Source organism: Podarcis vaucheri, assembly GCF_965113315.1.
Source record: "Podarcis vaucheri genome assembly, chromosome: 8".
NCBI classification, from domain to species: Eukaryota; Metazoa; Chordata; class Lepidosauria; order Squamata; family Lacertidae; genus Podarcis; species Podarcis vaucheri.
The window spans coordinates 48,963,462-48,982,022 of record NC_138766.1 but is presented as its reverse complement, the minus strand read 5'-3'; the positions used below and the strand labels follow the sequence as shown (position 1 = coordinate 48,982,022).

Below are 18,561 nucleotides of genomic sequence, written 5' to 3'. Positions count from 1 at the left end.
CACTGCAGCAAGGAGAAGGAGGGGAGAGGTTTGGAGTGGGGATGTCAGCATTGCCTCCCTTCCTCCTCTAACAAAAGCTTCAAAAATGAAGTTGACTTAATGGGAACAAAACAGGAAATGCTGAGCTGCTCTACTATCTAAAATTAGTATAAAAAAGCCAAAAATGTTCTTCTCTGGATCATCTTAACTAGGCATTTCTGGGGGCTGATCCAGGTTTCTTAAGAGCATGCTCTGTTTCTGAAGGCTAGGACAAGCAGAGGGGGGAAATGGCAATGGAGAAGTTGTAGTTCATAAATTTATATTTTACCCTTGTAAAATTCTGACATGGTTAAAAGAATAACCCTAAGGGAAAACCCTAGATTAAGAGGAGTAAGGCATACAAATGAATGAAGATTAACCAGAAGGAATCCATTATATATCATGCTACTCCAACAATCTCTCTGAACACGTCACCAAGGATGAACAAGCATCAGTTGATGAAATAAAACATACTCTCCAAAAAGATGCCAAGACAGCACTTACTGAATACATTCCTCCAATTTTTTCTGTAATGCTCACAAATTGAGAATCACAGAATCATAAAATTGTAGAGTTGGAAGGGACCTTGAGGGTCATCTACTCCAACCCCTGCAATGTAGGAATCTCAGCTAAAGCATCCATGACAGATGGCCATTCAACTTCTGCTTAAAAACCTCCAAGGAAGGAGAGTCCAACACCTTCCAAGCAAGTCTGGTTCACTGTTGAACAGCTTTTGCTGCCAGAAAGTTATTCCTGATGTTTATTCAGAATCTTCTTTCTTGTAACTTAAAACTATTGATTCAGGTCCTACCTTCCAGAGCAGGAGAAAACAAGCTTGCTCCATCTTCCATGTCACAGCCCTTTAGATATTTGAAGATGGCTATCATATATCCTCTTAGCCTCCTCTTCTCCAGGCTAAACATGCCCAGCTCCCTCAACTGTTCCTCATAAGGCTTGGTTTCTAGACCCTTAATCATCTTGGTTACTCTCCTCTACATGTTCTAGCTTGTCTATATCCTTAAATTGGGGTGCACAGAATTGGACACAGCACTCCTGGTATGGTTTGACCAAAGCAGGATAAGAGTGGTACTATGACTTCCCTTGATTGGAACACTATACTTCTGTTGATGCAGCCTGGAATAGAATTAGCTTTTTTCTGCTGCTGCTGCTGCTACATCACACTTTTGATTGATGTTAAGCTTGTGGTCCACTAAGACCCCTAGATCCTTTTCACATGTATCATCGGCAAGCCGGGTGTCCCCCATCTTATATTTGTGCAGGTGGTTCTTCCTGCCTAAGTATCGAATCTGACATTTGTCCCTATTGAAATTCATTTTGTTAGTTTGGGCCCAGTTCTACAATCTGTTAATGTCACCTGGAATCTTGATTCTGTCTTCTGCAGCATTAGCTACCCCTCCCAGTTTGGTATCATCCCCTGAATTCCTTCATCTAAGTCATGTATAATTGAACAACAATGGGTCCAGGAGAGAACCCTGTGGCACCCAACTTGTTACTTTTCCCCCATGATAATATTCACTTCTGCCTCACAACTCCAGCTATTACACCTAGGAAAACTTGCTATATGGGTCATCTCAATCACATGGGGAGTTTCTACAACTACAGTGGATTTCCTGGAAGCATCTGTCCCTGGTGTGGATATATCTCCAAGTGACTGGAAGGAATCACATGGCAGACTGGAGCCAGTGGTGGTGTAGTGGCTAGAGTGTTGGACCAGTACCTGGGAGACCAGGGTTCGATTCTCCACTTGGCCATGAAGCTCACTGGGTGACCTTGGTGGCCAGTCACAACCCCTCAGCCTAACCTACTTTACTGGGCTGTTGTGAGGATTAAATGAACTATGTAAGCCACCTGGAGCCCCGCGGAGACAAAGCTGAGCTATAAATTCAACAAATAAATAAAAATAATAAACTGCTGCAGAAAATGCAAGAGGGCATGTGGAGTCACCACTTAGAAGATCTCCCCACAGAGAAAGGGTAAATGCATAAAGCAGGCTTTGCTGAAGAATGTTTCCTTCACACCCATTATAAACTTTTAAGAAAGAAAAGAAGTTTAAGTATATGTGGGATCAACTTCTTCTGGCCTCTTCTATGATCCAGCAGGACCAAGGAAATGAACTCACATCTTCTTCCCAAGGTTATTTCACAAAGTAACATCTGGTCAGTTAAATACATACTTGTACTGAGGACATCTGTGCATAACCTCGCCAGCTAAAGCCAGGAAATTCTTGAAGATCATAACCAAACCGGATTCCTCTTCCGTTAGGAGATGTACCATCTTCAACTTCAAACTTCATGTGATGTAAATCAGGTAAGTAGTAGTCCTTTTCAGGCCTTTCATAAATACAAAAATGAAATGGCAGGCAATGATTTTATTTTCTAAAAATGTTTTATTTGCTACATATGAAAAATAGACATAACACTTAAGAACTGGCCTGCTGGATTAGACCATATGGCATAAGTTAAGGAGGGAGATGGCTAAACGAATCCTCTCCATACAGTGGTGCCTCGTAAGACGAAAAGAATTCGTTCCGCGAGTCTTTCCGTCTTGCGATGTTTTTCGTCTTGCGAAGCACGGTCCGTCGCAACTGCGCCTCTTCAAGCGGCTTTTAAAAAAAAGCGCAAGACGTTTTCGTCTTGCGAAGCAAGCCCATAGGGAAATTCGTCTAGCGAAGCAACACAAAACCGAAAAACCCTTTCGTCTAGCGAGTTTTTCGTCTTGCGAGGCATTCGTCTTGCGGGGCACCACTGTACTACTACCAAGGTGAAGTCACAAAGAGCGCCCTCGCAGAACTTGGCACCCACTGTTGAAAGTAGCTGGTTAATACCAGATTACCAATCAAGTGTTGATGAATCAGCACAAAATCTTAAGGAGGTTTTGATGCTGTATTGTGCTTTTAATATTTGATTGGAAGCCACCCAGAGTGGCTGGGGAAACCCAGCCAGATGGGTGGTGTATAAATAATAATTTATTATTGTCAGGGGTTCAGGAGCAGAGGCGAGGGCAAGGGAGGAAACAGAGAGCGAGGGGGAGGAGGCAGAAGAAAGGATGAGTGACGACGACGACCCGAGATCTCCGAGTCTTTCCAGTGAATCAGAAGATTCACAAAAAGGAGCACCAGTGGCCAGGGCAAGGGGGGAGACTAGGGGACACCCCAGGAAGATAGAGCCAGAGGGGACTCAGAGGGGAGCAGTTGGAGATCGGGACCAGCGTCACCGCCAGAGAGTAGGGAAGAGGAAGAGCGCCAGGGATCAAGCGCTGGCAGCTCGCAACAGGAGGGAGGGCACGAGTCAGGAGTGGCCACACCTTCATCGGGGAGCGAAGTGACGGTTAGACGGAAAGTGGAAGGTTGGGCGCGCGCGCCAAGTTCAAATGCACAGGAAGGTGGCGCAGTAGGCAGCCCGGAAAGGGAGCCAGGTCCTAAAGCCCGGCGCAAGGAGACAGGAGAGTCAGGGGGGTCAGCGTCAGAAGAATCCCGGAAGGAAGAGACCCAGGGGGGCAGAGGGACCCAGAGGAGAACTGTCAGGCGGAAAAGGTGGAGCAGGGCTAGGATATTAAGTTGGTGCGCAAGGGGCGGAGACTCAGACGGAGCTTCGCCGATCTAAGCATAAGACGTAGGGTTGCACGCAGCAGCTCGAGAATGGAGACTGTAACTCAATAAAGACTTTTATTTAACGATCGCTGGCTAGCGTGATCCTCTGTGAGCTAGGATCTGGAAGTAACCCTGACAGTAAGCTCCGTCTCAATTATTATTATTATTGGATTTACTGGTGCCTAAGCTTCACTTTTCCATCTTACTTACTCATTGCAGGATTTTCCAACCATGTGCCTTCTGCACTGGCAATCACCCGACAGATCATCGCACACACGGCTTACGGCCCCTCCCACGTCACATTTGCACCCTGTGAGTAAAGGAAAGAACCAAACTTTTTAAGCAAAAATATATGATGCCAGAAGATAGATTTGTAGGTTTTCTGGGATAAAGAGATGGGAAGAACACTCTCTGCCTTTCCATAAATGACTTTAGTGCCGCATTGTTTATGCTCGAGATCAATTCTCAAAAATGTATATGTATGGCTTTCTGCAGTGGGCTGGCACAGCCCCAGAGTCATCACAGCAGATGCTCAACAAAGTACCTGTATAGATACAAAGTCACCTCTCCATCTCTCACATACAATCAAGAGCTAGGAAAGAGCAGAGGAGGAACTGACATTGCCCCAATTGCTATGGCTGTTTTACCGCAGGTCACTGTTGGAATGAGTCCCTGTTTCTGAAGGGAAAGAGTAGCATAAACAGAATGAGATAAGCAGGGACTCATTAAAACAGTAGTCTGTTTTCTATTTATATCCCACCTTTCCTCCAAGGTAGCTGACATAGTTCTCCATCCTGCATTTTATCCTCACAACAACCCTGTGAAGCAGGTTAGACTGAGAGACTATGACTGGCTTGAGGTCATGAGGTGAGCTTCAAGATTGAGGGGGGACTAGAACCTTGGTCTCCCAAGTCTGGGTCGCTAACCACTACACCACACTGACTCTCAAAAACTCCGCACTGGCAACACAGTAAGTGTGCAGTAATCAGGAGTGCGCAGTAATCAGGAGTGCGCAGTAATCAGCTTAAGGCCATCAGTTGAAAGAGTGATCTGTGTTGAAGGAAGCAGATATTTAATACTGAAAACTTGCCCACTGTCACTTACCAAAATTTAAACAGAAGACTCACATTGGTAAGAAGCAATAATAAAAGTTTATATGCAAATATGTTATATAGGAGTGATTTGAAGACTGTTTTTTAGAAACATGTCCTGTAGTAACTAAACCACATTTTACCTTGACATCCAAAATAATTATTGTCTTCTAGGCCATAATAACCATCTTCACAAGTATCACACGAATCTCCACAAACGTTAGGCTTGCAGTAACATTCACCATCCACCTATAAGGGGAAGGGAGTGGAGAAGCTTTCAAGTTTTCCTTTGATACATTTCTTATTTCAAAAGAGTCTTTAGTAATGACCTAAAATATGCTTAAATAGGCATGAATGGATGGTTGTGGCATTAGGTGGGAGCTGGTTTGTAAACAAAGAGATCACGATATAGGAAAGGAAGGAAGTCAAATGTCCCACTTGTGCAGGATAGCCTTATGGGGAATTATCTCCCAGGTTCTAGTCTAGTGATGGGGTCTTAGAGCCACTGTTGGACTCCAAATCCCAGCATTCCCACCCAGCACTGTCATGGATAGGGATGGAGCCCAATAAAATCTGTGGGGCCCTGCTCTAATAGAAGCCTAGAGTGGGAAGTTCCCCCTGTGATTTGCCAGATTTGAAGTCAGCCAGTCATGGGTAACTTTGGCAGGGTGAGGGAGCTCATTTATAAAAATTAGCTGAACCTGACACCAACTTGCTAAGCAAGCTACTTGGGATACAGATATGAACATTTACATGGGAGAAGTTCCTATTTAATTCAGTATTGTATTTATTTATTTATTTAGGTAGGCTATTTTTTGATTGCCTAATAAAAAAGCTTCCCTAGGAGGCTTACAATGTAGACCAAAAATTCAAAAATAAAATGATTACAATATAAGCCAACAAATAAAACACAGCAGATCAAAATGTAGAGAAAGGGATAAACAGAGAGAGGGATAAAAATGCACAGAATCAAACCAGTTTTAAAAGAGGGAGCGGAGAAATAAAATTCACTGAGGTAAAACTAGGTTGTCATCCTGTTTGCCTGGCAATGAAAAGACATTAGGGTAGGTGCTAGGTGGGTCTCTCTGGGGAAGGCATTCTACAAACTAGGGAGTCACTACTGAGAAGGCTTTTTCACTCATTGTCATTTGTAGTACCTCAACTGGAGGGGACATTCATGCATGTCACCAAGGACTCAGAAAGATGAAAAGCAAAGTTTTAAATTGGGCCTAAAAAGCAAGACTTGCACCCAAGCAACAAAGACTATTGGGATGCCAAGGTCCCTTCCCACCCACACATTTGGGGCTGTAGACCAGTGTGAGAGCTGGTGCTTGATATGGATTTGTTCAGCCAAAAAAAGTTGAATAACACATAAGTGAAAACTGAATATTTTTACCTGCCGACACTCTCTGACTCCACTCAGTGTTCCAGATGCCTCACACTGGCACTCTGTAAAGGCAAACGTATCCACCTGAAACCATTTTCTTAGAAACCTTTATATGATTGACATCTGCTGGGTGAGGGCTAGACAACAGGCATGCCTAAAGGAACTCTCTGCCTTTTAAATTATAAGACCAAAATCCAGAAAGATTTAGGGTTCATATAATACTCTAACTTGGAATGTCTACCTGTGGTGAGATGAGCCTGTCTGCCCCCTCCATCCCTTCTCCATCCCCATCTGCAGAGCAAAACTCCAGAACTAGGAGATAGCATCTGTTTGAGTGGAAGCTCCCTCTGATTTCACAATCCATACCCTTAATGAAAACAAGGCCAGGATTACACAGACAGGGAGATTCCACTTTAAAATAAATATGGGCTGTTCCATTTCAGGTATTAAGTTTATGATGGAGGAGGTACACATGAGACAGAGATATGCTCCTGATTTTCCCCAAACATAGAAATTCTGGGGGGTAAGTATCTTGCATGTGTTCCTGCTAGGTTGACTATCTGTTATCTTCCTCAGTAATTCTCCTGGGGCTATGAAAACCTTACCATCACAACCACTCTCCAGGGAATCTTTGCTGACCTTGCCACATTCTGTTACCATGTAAGTGGAATTCAGTACTAATAATTCCTTTATCTTTTGCTAGATTGGTGGAGGCACGTTACCATAAAAGTGACATGAATTTTCTTTGGGAGGGAAAGCTATTTTAAGACTCCTTTCCACACAGCAAGCTGTCTAGACCTATCAGATACACTTTGGGCATTGCTGAACATTTTGAAAATGCTTCCAGTTATTGTTGTACTTATTTTCCATGTTCTGCATCTCAACATAACTCTAGGCAGTCCATGAAAAAGGCAGGTGTTTTCCAGAAAACTACCAACAGGAGGCTTCTTGGGCAAGTAAATAAACAATTTTCTCCAGGCAAAATGGCCTCACTCTGTGCCAAATCAAACACTAGATTGAGGGTGCAATTCTATAGCCCTTGAACCTGGGAGTTAAGTTTCATCGAACTTAAGAGAACTTACTTCTGAGTAAATATTTACAGGAATGTGCTGCAAAAGCATGCTTGCATTTGTGTACTTCTAATTTTATTTTTAAATAGCAGCTGTAGATGACCCTGATCCAGATCAAGACTGTGGTGTATAGGAACAGAGGCTTAAGTCCTTTATTCTGCGTCATTTTCATTATAATCCCGGGCCCCCAAAGGCTGCTATATGAGTTTTGCAAGTGCATGTTGCCTAACTCTGCTAAATTTACATCAAGTGATTCTGCAGAACAGAATTTGGCTATGCATCATTAGTCATCTGTGTTACTAATGGGAAACAGAGTGGTGCTTTTTGGTTTTTTTTAAGCAACTGCAAGAATACTGGTTTGTTTGATACTCTCAGCCAGTGAGAATTGTGCTTTCACTAAAAGAGGAGGACAAAACCTTCTGCGATATACAAGGTAGCTGAATCCAAAGCCAGTGGTTTAAGACTGCACAATGAAGGCCTTCGCAACCATGTCCACATCCGAGGCAGTCAGTGAAGCCCCTTTGGAACCTCAAATGTGTACAGGTACTAGCATTTTCTTAGGGTTGCTGTATAAAAGATAATAGTGGCAGGTCTGGAGGACCTGGACTGGGCTGAGAACTGGAAAAACCACAGGCTTTATTTTTATAATATAACATGAGGTGTGTACAGTGCTTGTTTCTTTAAAAAAATGTTTAGAGGTACTCTCATTTTCCTACTCATATTGAAAAAGTGCCCCTCAATGAGGCCAAACTTAGATTCACAAAATGTTTAGGGGTATGCGTACCCCTGCGTACCCCCAGAAAAAAGCACTGGTTGAGTATCAACACAGCCTTACCTATGCATCCATATGGGTTTTCTCTGGCCAGATGCCAGTAAAGTGGTTTGCAGATGCTACAGGTTGGACCTTCTACATTTTGCAGACACCGGCAATCGTCCTAATGGACAAAGGGAATAATGCATATGTCATGACAGGGAGCTAAGGGTCTTGACAAACTAGTATACAGCTTTGAAATACACATAGGAAATGGGAGATGGAGAACAGTTTTACAGGTGGAGAATCCAGACTTAGAATTAGTAAGTTGCTGAAGATACACAATGAGCAGAATACACCTAAGAAGTTCCATGAGCAGAAGTCCTGCACAAGGGCTTCTGCTCATACAACAGGACTTTCCCCCTCTCCTTCCCCTGCAGCCCCTGAAATTGGCTTGGAGAACCCCCACAGACAGCCTACAGGGAGAGGAGAGGGGAGATTGTTTCATCTGGCAAGCTGCAACGCTTGCACTGATGGGACATTCCACCCAATACAACCCCAATACAATGGTATGTAGCTGCTAGACTATACTAGTTTGGATCCTTGCATGGCTCAACATGTGACTGGAGGAGCTGAAGGAACCTATCCAAACTCTGAGAAAGCCCCCCCCCCCCCGGCCAACTCACAGTTGCATCCTTCCAACTTGCAGGTGTACCCTTAGAAAATGTGTTGATTTCTTCATGCTTTTTAAATTAATATTTTTATACTGCCCATCAATAAATTCCACTGGAAAATTTACATTAAGTTATGGATCAATAAACACACACACACACACACAAATAAAAGATTATCAAAAACCTGTTTGAGTGGGGAACAGTCTTACACCTCTTTGCTCAATGGAACTAATGAGACTTGAGCAGAACAGAGGCAAATTCACTACAGAACATTTCCCTATTATGTACGTATATTATCATCAAATCTCACAAGTAATAATATTCACACATTTGATATTAGGAGATATGACAAACATTCCATTTCTCCTACACTTATGAACTAAAGAGGGCTTACCATCCCACTCCACACAGTTCCTTATCTAAAAGTCACTTAAATAGTCTCCTCCCTGGGGCTACGGTGCCTGTGAGGACAACTTGCCCCGTTCCCATTAACTAGCAACGGAAAAGGGTGGAGAACCAGTCATTCAAGCCCTAGCAATGTGGCCTTGTGTTATAATTGTAGATGCCACAGTCAGGTTATTTAGCAGGATAGGTGCTAATGTGTTGCCAGTTATTTGTTTCTTTCTCCATATAAATCCACTGTTATGAAAATGAAAGTTCAATGAACTATGGCCTTTGCATGACAATTCTATTATGCAGTACAATTCTATTATGTAATACTTACAGAATAAGAATCCATGGTTCCTGCTGGGTCACATTCGTTGCTGTTTCCTGTTTACATTTTTAAAAATGAAAAAACCCATTATTTTAAAGCTATTTATTTTCAACAATCCATATAGCACTTTTTAAGTGAAGAAAGTATTCCCTGGTTATTTCACTATACACTGAGCCTCACAACAAACACTGACAGTTTCTCTCAGATATATTTTTAATATATTAATTTAATATTGAAATACCTCCTTTTATGTACATACTGAATCGTGTTTTATCCTCACACTGGCCCTGTAGTCAATGTTCCTCCCATTTTACAGGTAGGAAACAGAGATGGAAAACATTAACTGAGGCCAATAACATGAGTGAGATTTCCTATTAATTTTATACATAACACTGCCCAGTCATTGGTTTTGACTGACTTGGCCACGGCCACTGAGGGAACCTCATGGCCACAGGAAAGCAGAAAGAAATGTATGTGCTTGTATCTCTCAAACCTAAATCCAGACACATTCCATTCATGGAGGATTGAGCTATAAACAACCATTAACTCCTTTCCTGTGGCATCAGTACAACATAATTTCTCCGATGAAGCAAGATTATAGCATTTGAAACTTCTTAATTTTAAAAGGCAAGTAAAAGGGGATGTAAAGGAAGTGTATAAAAGTATGCATGGTGTAGAGAAAGTGACAAAGAATAGTTTTTCTCCATCTCTCTTAACACTAGAATGTGTGGGCAAACAATGAAGCAGGAATAATGTTGATTCAGAGCAGATGAAGTACATCTTCACACAGCACATAGTGAAACGATGGAATTTGCTCCTATCAGAGGCAGCAACTTGGATGGCTTTAAAAAGGGATTTTCAAATAAATTTTATTTACTTCTTTATTTAAAACATTTTTATCCCACTCTTCAGCCGAAAATGGTTTGCAAATGTCTGAGATAAGGTAGTATGGCTTCCTTGCCTCAATAAACTGTCCCTCTAAAACACCAAATGACATCCTTCAGGACACTTGCCACCACCTGAGCATAGCTGTCAACTTTTCCCTTTTCTTGCGAGGAATCCTATTCGGAATAAGGGAATTTCCCTTTAAAAAGGGGGAAAGTTGACAGCTATGCACCTGAGCTCTAAGATCTAAGCATCTTACACTTAGCAATGGCAGCCTAAACAAGTAATTAGCCGCACAATGAGGGCAAAACTTGTCCAACTCCCCTGATCGCATACAATTTTCTGCTTCTAAAATATCGCCATAAATAGATGTGTCTTGGTAATTATTACCTTGGCAATGAGGAAAACTGTTGGCTGCTGAGAGACATCTGTGACACTGTTGTCCTGTAAAGCCTGGTTGACACTCACACTGGCCTGTGACTGCATCACATGCGTCCTGGTAGGAGCCATGGGTCGAGCACTGACAAGCTGAACAAAGGTGTTAATTTTATAAGGACACCAGGTTTCATATTACTACACACACACCTATACACATATGGATAAAAGTTTGGAGACATGCTCCAGCAAGCAGCTGCTGCTTTGTGGATTGATACATTCCATGCTTCTCCTTTTAGAGAGAGATATGTAACTTGGGGTCAGAGGTCTTATTCATCCTCCTTCACCTCATGTAGCCCCTAGCTATGTTGGCAATCTCTCTGAGGACACCAAACCAGAGAGCAGAGGCTCCCTCAACTGAACGAGAAGAGCCATATTTTCCTCTAGTCTTCATGCCTCCATTCAAGCACTTTGGGCATTGAGCAAAAAACAAAAGGCCTCACAAGTTGGTGGAATTCTGCAAATATAACACACTGAAATCATCAGCTTCTGAAGTCCACCTACTCAAACGCTTTCAAATCTTGCAAAAATTTTGTTGCAAAAAGTTAATTTTCACAAAAAGTATCAAGATGCAGCTAGTTCTATATTGAACAATACAGTGCTGAAATCTGCAATTTTGAATACAGGCCTCTCCCCCCCTCCCCCCCCCACTCCCAGTTAATCTGAGGACAGGAGTTGTTTGAAGCAAAGAGCATGGAAAACATGTTCTCTGCTTACTGTGTAGGTTGTCAGGAATTCTGTCAGCTGCACAGCTACTATACTGTTCTTAGTTATGCAGATTTTGCCAAGTTGGTGCCCTCTGGATGTTTATTATATTATTATCTACATTTCTATCCTTCCCTTCCTCCCAAAACAGCACAGCCAGCCAGCAATAAAGCAGCAGAATGGTGCAATAAAAATCAATAAATTAAAGGACATCTAAAAACATTTTAAAACAGTCACATATCCTCACACCTCATCATTTCAAGGTTGCCAGGAACAGTCTCTTTCAGTCATCAAATGCCTGGGTGAACAGGAATGTTTTTAAATTCCTCCTAAACGCTGATATTGAGGTAGGAAGATACACCTCATCAGAGAGGGCATTCTACCACCAGGGAACTGCCAATGAGAAGGCCCAAGCAGGGGTCAGGGCCAACCAAGAATACTGGCTGGGACTAATGGCAATAGTAGTTCAAGACATCTTTGAGGCCACCAGATTGGGGAAGGATAAGTGAGCATCACCAACAGAGAGTGTATTCTACCCAAGCTAGAGTTGCTGGGCACACAAACAAAACATTTGCAATATATTGAGCCAGTCTGCTGGTCCTGATGCAATCGAGGGTCAATTTACACTTGAAATTTGTCATGTACCTTCCCCTTGTGCAGCTGGTTTTTTAACAAATAAAAAGCTGGTGCAAGAGTGGGAGGGTGACCAAGATCAGCATCATGGCCCAAGGGCATTAATCCTTTGCCTCCAGTCAAAATGCTCCTCCCACCCACATCATAGCTGTCAACCTTCCCTTTTTTGTGGAAAATTTCCTTATTCCAGTGCCGTTTCCCGCTGCTTCCTGCTGCTATCCCGGATTGTTAGATATCCCGTAGACTTTCCCCAGGACAGGTGAGGCTGCTGGTCCCTTATTTTTGAGGCTGCTGATCCCTTATTTTCAAATCTGAAAATTGACAGCCATGACTCACATGCCTGTTAGAAACAGTTTAGTCCTAAGTGGCAGCTCCTCTCTAGAGCAGGGGTAGGGAAACGTTTTTGGCTCTGTGGGCCAAATCCCTCATCAGAACTTAGCATCGCAAGCTGAATTTGACAGGTGGGCAGGGCAACCCACCTGTCAATCATCTGACATCATTTTTCTTAAATACATCTAGTAAACTAAAACAGTTTTGCTTCCACATATAGTAATACATTGTTAAATCAGAGTTCATATCTGAGAAAGAAACGTGATTGGTTACTTACGCAAACAATTGGGATAGCTATAGTAGCCAGGAGCACACTGGCTGCATTTTGGCCCAGCATAGTTTGTATAGCAATGACAATGTCCCAAAGAGCCACACGTGTTGCTCACAGACCCAGATATATCACAGTTGCATTCTGTAAAGGGGGAGAGAATAAGAAACCATGACATTGTTGTTTGTTAGTTCTCTTTAAGTTAGAAGTTCTTGGCCATTTTTGGCCTGTGGGCACATTTGGAAATCTAAAACACTGTTGTGGGTACCACAGAATGCTGATTTCATAGAAGGAAAACTGGTGATGCTCAGAATTCCCCCCCCCCAAAAAAATCCCACTTATACGCACTAAAGCAGGCAACCTCCCTGCCTTTAAGAAGCTAGCAACCTCTCCAAAACAAAAATTATTTGAAAAAACATTGAGAGGGACAGGTGGTTTTAGATGGTACCTAGAAGACTGTTTTGGGGTTCTGTGGTGCTCACAGGTGCTACACAGGGGAACCCCAGATTTTAATCATAATTTTTATTCCCCAAAGCAAATGTCAAGAGACGGCAGTAAAAATCCTAATGTTAGGAGGAGGGAGGGAGGGAAGGACCTTCAGCGAAAGGAAAAAAATATGTTCTTCTTGGCATGTCAATATTTAAAATTGTGTTAACATTTATTTAAAAAATAATAATTCAACTAATTTCAAGCTGCAAACCCTGAAGTTTTCCAGTGGACACCAATGCACCATAACCAAATAATAATCGCTATGCCTTTTTGTCTGTAAAGTTAGAGAGATGGCTCTAGCATTAGGCAGAATGAGGTGGTTACCTCAGGAGGATGCTTTTGCATGTTATGAAAGAGCAATAAATTATTGGCTATTTAATTTAGTGTTGTCACATTTTCACTGACAGGGAGGGTAAGAGGTGGCTGTGGGATATTCTGCCTCAGGCATGAAAACGACTTGACCTGGCTTTGGTACTATGAACCTTGACTTGGGAAGGTGGGTGCAGAAGGCAACATGTGCTGCTCTCCCTTAGGCAGCAAAATGTATGGGGTCCACTTTATAACTGACATGTCTGGGGACCAAGCAAGATGAAATGAAGCTATCCTTAGTTAAGTGTTTGTGGTATTGCTAGACGATACCCTTATAGTACTAATTCCCTGAGCCCAGCAGCCGATTACTAAATATGCCTTAATTTTTTGCAATGTCAGCTATTAGCATAACCATCTGACGTTCTGTGAGCGTTTTAAAAATGCTGATCAGTCTAAACTCTGCAAAAGCAAACTGACAGATTAATGGCTGCTTAGAGCCGAAAGTAATGCATTTATTATGCATATGCATTGGCTTGTGGTACATTATGAGATTTAACAAACTACTGTTGCTACTTCACTTTTTAAAAAGTTCTTTATGCACCTCCAGCTGTGAGTTACTATCTGAAGATGCCCAGAGGGAGGGCAGGAATGCAAAGTAGATGCCTCTTAAGATACATTGTAACCTAATCCCCTTTTAAATATATCAGAATCGTTATTGAATTTGGCTTCAATATGGAATTTAGTTCAGATTTCTCAGCTCCATCTTGAACATGACTGTGGCAAATTATCTTGGCTGTTATTAGACTGTATGGTGAATTCTGATGTTCTAAGCCTCATTAGGTCCTCATGGATAATTACTTAGCTGGAGGCTTTTGCTGCAAAAAAGAGTGCCCTCAAAATCACATACAGTGGTGCCTCGCAAGACGAAATTAATCCGTTCCACGAGTCTCTTCGTCTTGTGGTTTTTTCGTCTTGCGAAGCACGGCTATTAGCGGCTTAGCGGCTATTAACGGCTTAGCGGCTATTAACGGCTTAGCGGCTTTAAGAAAAAGGAAACAAACTCGCAAGAACTCGCAAGACATTTCATCTTGCGAAGCAAGCCCATAGGGGAATTCGTCTTGCGGAACGACTCAAAAAATGGAAAACTCTTTCGTCTAGCGAGTTTTTCGTCTTGCGAGGCATTCGTCTTGCGGGGCACCACTGTACTGGCCTCATTCAGGCATAAAGCTAAGCCCAGCCATAGGTTGGCGTAAAGAAGTAAATATGAAAGCTCCCAGCGAGAAGATCATGGGCCCTCCAGTCCCAATTGCTGTTGTGTTGCTGTCCAAACCTGGTCTTCTGATTTTCTAGCCCCTGAATAAACCATAGAACAAACCTTTCGTTTTTCATGGTGTAAGCTAAACCATGGGCCAGGGTTTTGACAAAGTGCTAAACCAAACTATAGCTTAGCACACAGCAATGTGTGCAGGAGCAAAAGTAGAGGAAGTGGTCACTATCTTCTTATTGCAGGTTTGCTTAACATTATGTGCAAATAGGATCACTGATTAGTTCCATGTAACAGAAAACATCCCCCCCCCCACTCCCCAGTACTTCAGGTGCTTTCGTAAGGGCTCTTGTACTGTCAAATCAGTTTTCTGAGCATTTTCAAATAAAAATGGCTCCACTTAGATCAATATAATGGAGAGTCTTTCATCAATTTTAATGGCTATGGATTTGATGTCTCCCACATAAATCTCAACTCTTATATTTGGAATTTTAACATTACCCTTCCGATCTATTTAGCTTTCATAGGATGTTTTCCTTTCTTTGGCTGCCTTTTGTGAGCCCCTCTCACCTGGGCCTCATGTCAACTTTTTAAAGCTCAACATGTCAACCAAGCCAATTTGAGGCACATTTTCTTAACAAAGCCATGAACTGACTCATTTCCAATGAAACATTCTTCCATGCCGACTGAAGGATATAAGTTATGGTTTTCATTAAATCATTTGTATGTCTTCCCGGTCCAGCAATATCAAACTCTTTTGCTGTGTCGTCTCAATCCAGCATTTTGCAATAAGTGGAGAACTTTTCAAAGTTCATAATATTTTCCAGTGTCGCATTCAGGAAGGGGCAGGCATTCTGCACTCCTGTGAACATAGTGCTTTTTATATTTTATTTTGCCTTTATTTTTCATCACTTTCCAATTACTGGGTCATGTGATAAGAAGAAACTGTCACACAGTCCTGTGACACATTGCATCCTGACACCGCAACACATAATGTACGGGGAGGAATTATAGTACAGTAATTGCTTAGTGGGATGCGGGTGGCGCTGTGGTCTAAACCACTGAGCCTCTTGGGCTTGCGGGTCAAAAGGTTGGCAGTTTGAAACCCCGCAACAGGTTGAGCTCCCGTTGCTCTGTCCCAGCTCCTGCCAACCTAGCAGTTCGAAAGCACGCCAGTGCAAGTAGATAAATAGGTACCACTACAGTGGGAAGGTAAACGGCGTTTCCATGAGCTCTGGTTTCCATCACAGTGTTCCATTGCACCAGAAGCAGTTTAGTCATGCTGGCCACATGACCCAGAAAGCTGTCTGTGGACAAACGCTGGCTCCCTTGGCCTGAAAGTGAGATGAACGCCACAACACCATAGTCGCCTTTGACTGGACTTTACCATGCAGGGGTCCTTAGCCTTACAGTACAGTGGCACAACACATGATTTGCAGTTCCAGGTGCAACTCCTAGCCTCTTTAGTTACAGGATCTTAGCTGAGGGAAAACCTTGACTGAGACCATGGAGAGTGCCTGCCAATGAGAGTGGATAACACCTAACACTGCAATCCTATACAACTCTATTCAAAAGTAAGCCCCATTGGCTAAGCCCCATTGAATTCAGAGGGACTTACTCCCAGGTGTGTATAGGATTGCAGCCTAAATAACCCACTGCCTTACTCAGTGTAAGGCTGTTTCTAATATCTCAATATGCTTCCCTCCAAATTCTCAAAACATAAGGATGCAGCCAAAAGGAACACACAATTGTACACATTTTCAAGTTTGATGTCCCCCTGACCAGATCAATGTGGTCAGATTTATTTATTTGTTTATTTTACCTTGACAGAAGGGGAAAGAATAGTATCCAGGCTGGCAGGCGTTGCACTGAAAGCCATCTACACCAACACGGCAAAGGCATCTTCCAAGGAAGTCACATATTTCAGGGAGGGTGCCAGCTAAATTGCACTCACACACTGCCAGGGGAAGACAGGGCACTTTCAGAAGTGATTCTGATAGAAGCAACACACTTCACAGACGTCAGAAGCTAAATTACCTCCAGGATTGTAGTGAAAATTATCCCCCGTCCCACCATTTGCTAGTTCCCAGTTTGACATGCAGGTCATAAAAACGTTGATTCTAAAGGAAGCTAATTATTTATGCCACTGCAGAAATCCAATTAACTTGAACTTGAACACTCACAAGTTCCATAACTAGGTCAACATGCTCCTTCCCCAAGCCTGTTGGAAGTGATATTTATTTTTTCTTCATTGTTTGATTTTTTTAAGACAGATATGGAGCATGTGGCCTTCCCGAGGTTGTTAGACTCCAACTCCCATCATCCCCAGGCAGTATGGCCAAGGATCAGAGATTATAGGCAACAACGGGGGGACCGCAGGTCCCCTATCTGTGATCTAATAAGTTCCCAAGGTGGCTAACAAATACAGTATAAAATTAAGCCTAAACCATGATTACTTACTTTGACAGAAAGGGTAATGGAAATAGCCTACAGCACAGCTATCACAGGCAATTCCCTGGAATCCTTCACGGCATCGGCACTGTCCTGTTCGTGTGTCACATTCACGATCACCTAATGCACCTGAGCCATGGCACTGGCAAGCTAGGGACATTTAAAAAAAGTTAATAGTCTTGAAATTCAAACGTATTTGGATGGGGGGGGATTAAAATTGCATTGCATTTGATTTTGGCATCTGTCAGCAGAATCAGAATCGTAGAACTTACGTTGACAACGTGGCCCAAAAAATCCTGGCTTGCAGCCTCCTAATGCAGAAAGACAGAATGACGCCGTGGAATTAACAGAACAAGCAAAGGAAACCCTCAAATGTAGCAAATCTATTAGTTGCTAAAGAACGTTATTAAAGGATAAGCCCTGCCTTGCTGATTTCCAGGTGCAGGAACTGAGGAAGCCAGGAAGCTCTAAGTAAAAGATTTTCAATGCTAAGAAACAGACAGGTCTTGTGATGGAAGAATCCTTGACCAGCAGAAGTCAACTTCCTTTGCAGGTGGACATACACACACGTATTAAACCTATCTTTCTCTTCTTTTTTAAAATGTAGTATTTATTAAGCTATTGAAACAAGCACGTACAGTTCCAAATGTTGGCGTTGTTCAAATGTAAGAAGCTATGCACAGTGTTGTTTATTCTGATTGGTAGTGGCTCTCCAGCATCTCAGCCAGAGATCTTTCACATCACCCTGCTACCTGACTCTTTTTTTTTTTTTAATGGAAATGCCAGGGTTTGAACCTGGGACTTTTTGCATGCAAAACATGGGTTCCTTCTCTCAACGGAGAATGAAGTGAATCATTATGATGCACTGTCTGCCTTTGGTCATGTCCACGTCATACATTTAAAGCACTCTTATACCATTTTGACAGCCATGGTTTTCTCCAATGAAATCTGGGGAATGGAGCTTGTTAAGGGTGCTGGGAATTGTAGCACTCCGCGGGATTCTCTAACAACCCTCAACACCCTTATAAACTTGGATTCTTTGGAGGAATTCTTTAAACACATGCATTTCTACTCAAAGTAAGCCCCACTGGGTTTAAGTGATAAGGCTCCACTGAGCTCAAGGCCTCAATCCTATGCATACTTACTTGGGATTATACTCCTGAGTAAGTATGCATAAGATTGAGGCGTTGAAGCCTCTTTCTCTCATCCCAGCACAGAGGTCAAGCAAGCTGCCAGAGGACGGACAGAGCAATCAGTCCCTCTCTGGGCAGTGTGCGGCGTGGAAAAGAAGAATGAGGCAAAGAGAAAGGAGAAAAGTGGGTGGCATAAAGAGAGGGAGAAAATGAGATGGCAGTAAGAGAGAAAATGGACACCAACCAAAGGAGGAAGGCACTCACAGGTTTTAATCCAAAGACGAAGCACATCCATACTAACAATTTCTGAACATCCACATACAAACCAGCCTCAGAAAGGAAA

The 18,561-nt window shown here is 42.6% G+C and overlaps 1 protein-coding gene across 1 annotated transcript in view; it reads right to left on the bottom strand.

Moving 5' to 3' along the window:
- The window catches only part of LAMA3 (laminin subunit alpha 3), a 132,312-nt gene that overhangs the window by 81,742 nt on the left and 32,009 nt on the right, over positions 1-18,561 (bottom strand). Inside the window, exons 12-22 of the mRNA XM_082234871.1 lie at positions 17,358-17,396; positions 17,095-17,235; positions 16,457-16,591; positions 12,582-12,716; positions 10,592-10,729; positions 9,326-9,372; positions 8,012-8,111; positions 6,116-6,168; positions 4,863-4,968; positions 3,839-3,938; positions 2,213-2,369 (exon numbers count right to left, since the gene is read on the bottom strand). Of these exons, the coding sequence (XP_082090997.1) occupies positions 2,213-2,369; positions 3,839-3,938; positions 4,863-4,968; positions 6,116-6,168; positions 8,012-8,111; positions 9,326-9,372; positions 10,592-10,729; positions 12,582-12,716; positions 16,457-16,591; positions 17,095-17,235; positions 17,358-17,396 (1,151 nt within the window). The remainder of the gene's footprint in view (positions 1-2,212; positions 2,370-3,838; positions 3,939-4,862; positions 4,969-6,115; positions 6,169-8,011; positions 8,112-9,325; positions 9,373-10,591; positions 10,730-12,581; positions 12,717-16,456; positions 16,592-17,094; positions 17,236-17,357; positions 17,397-18,561) is intronic.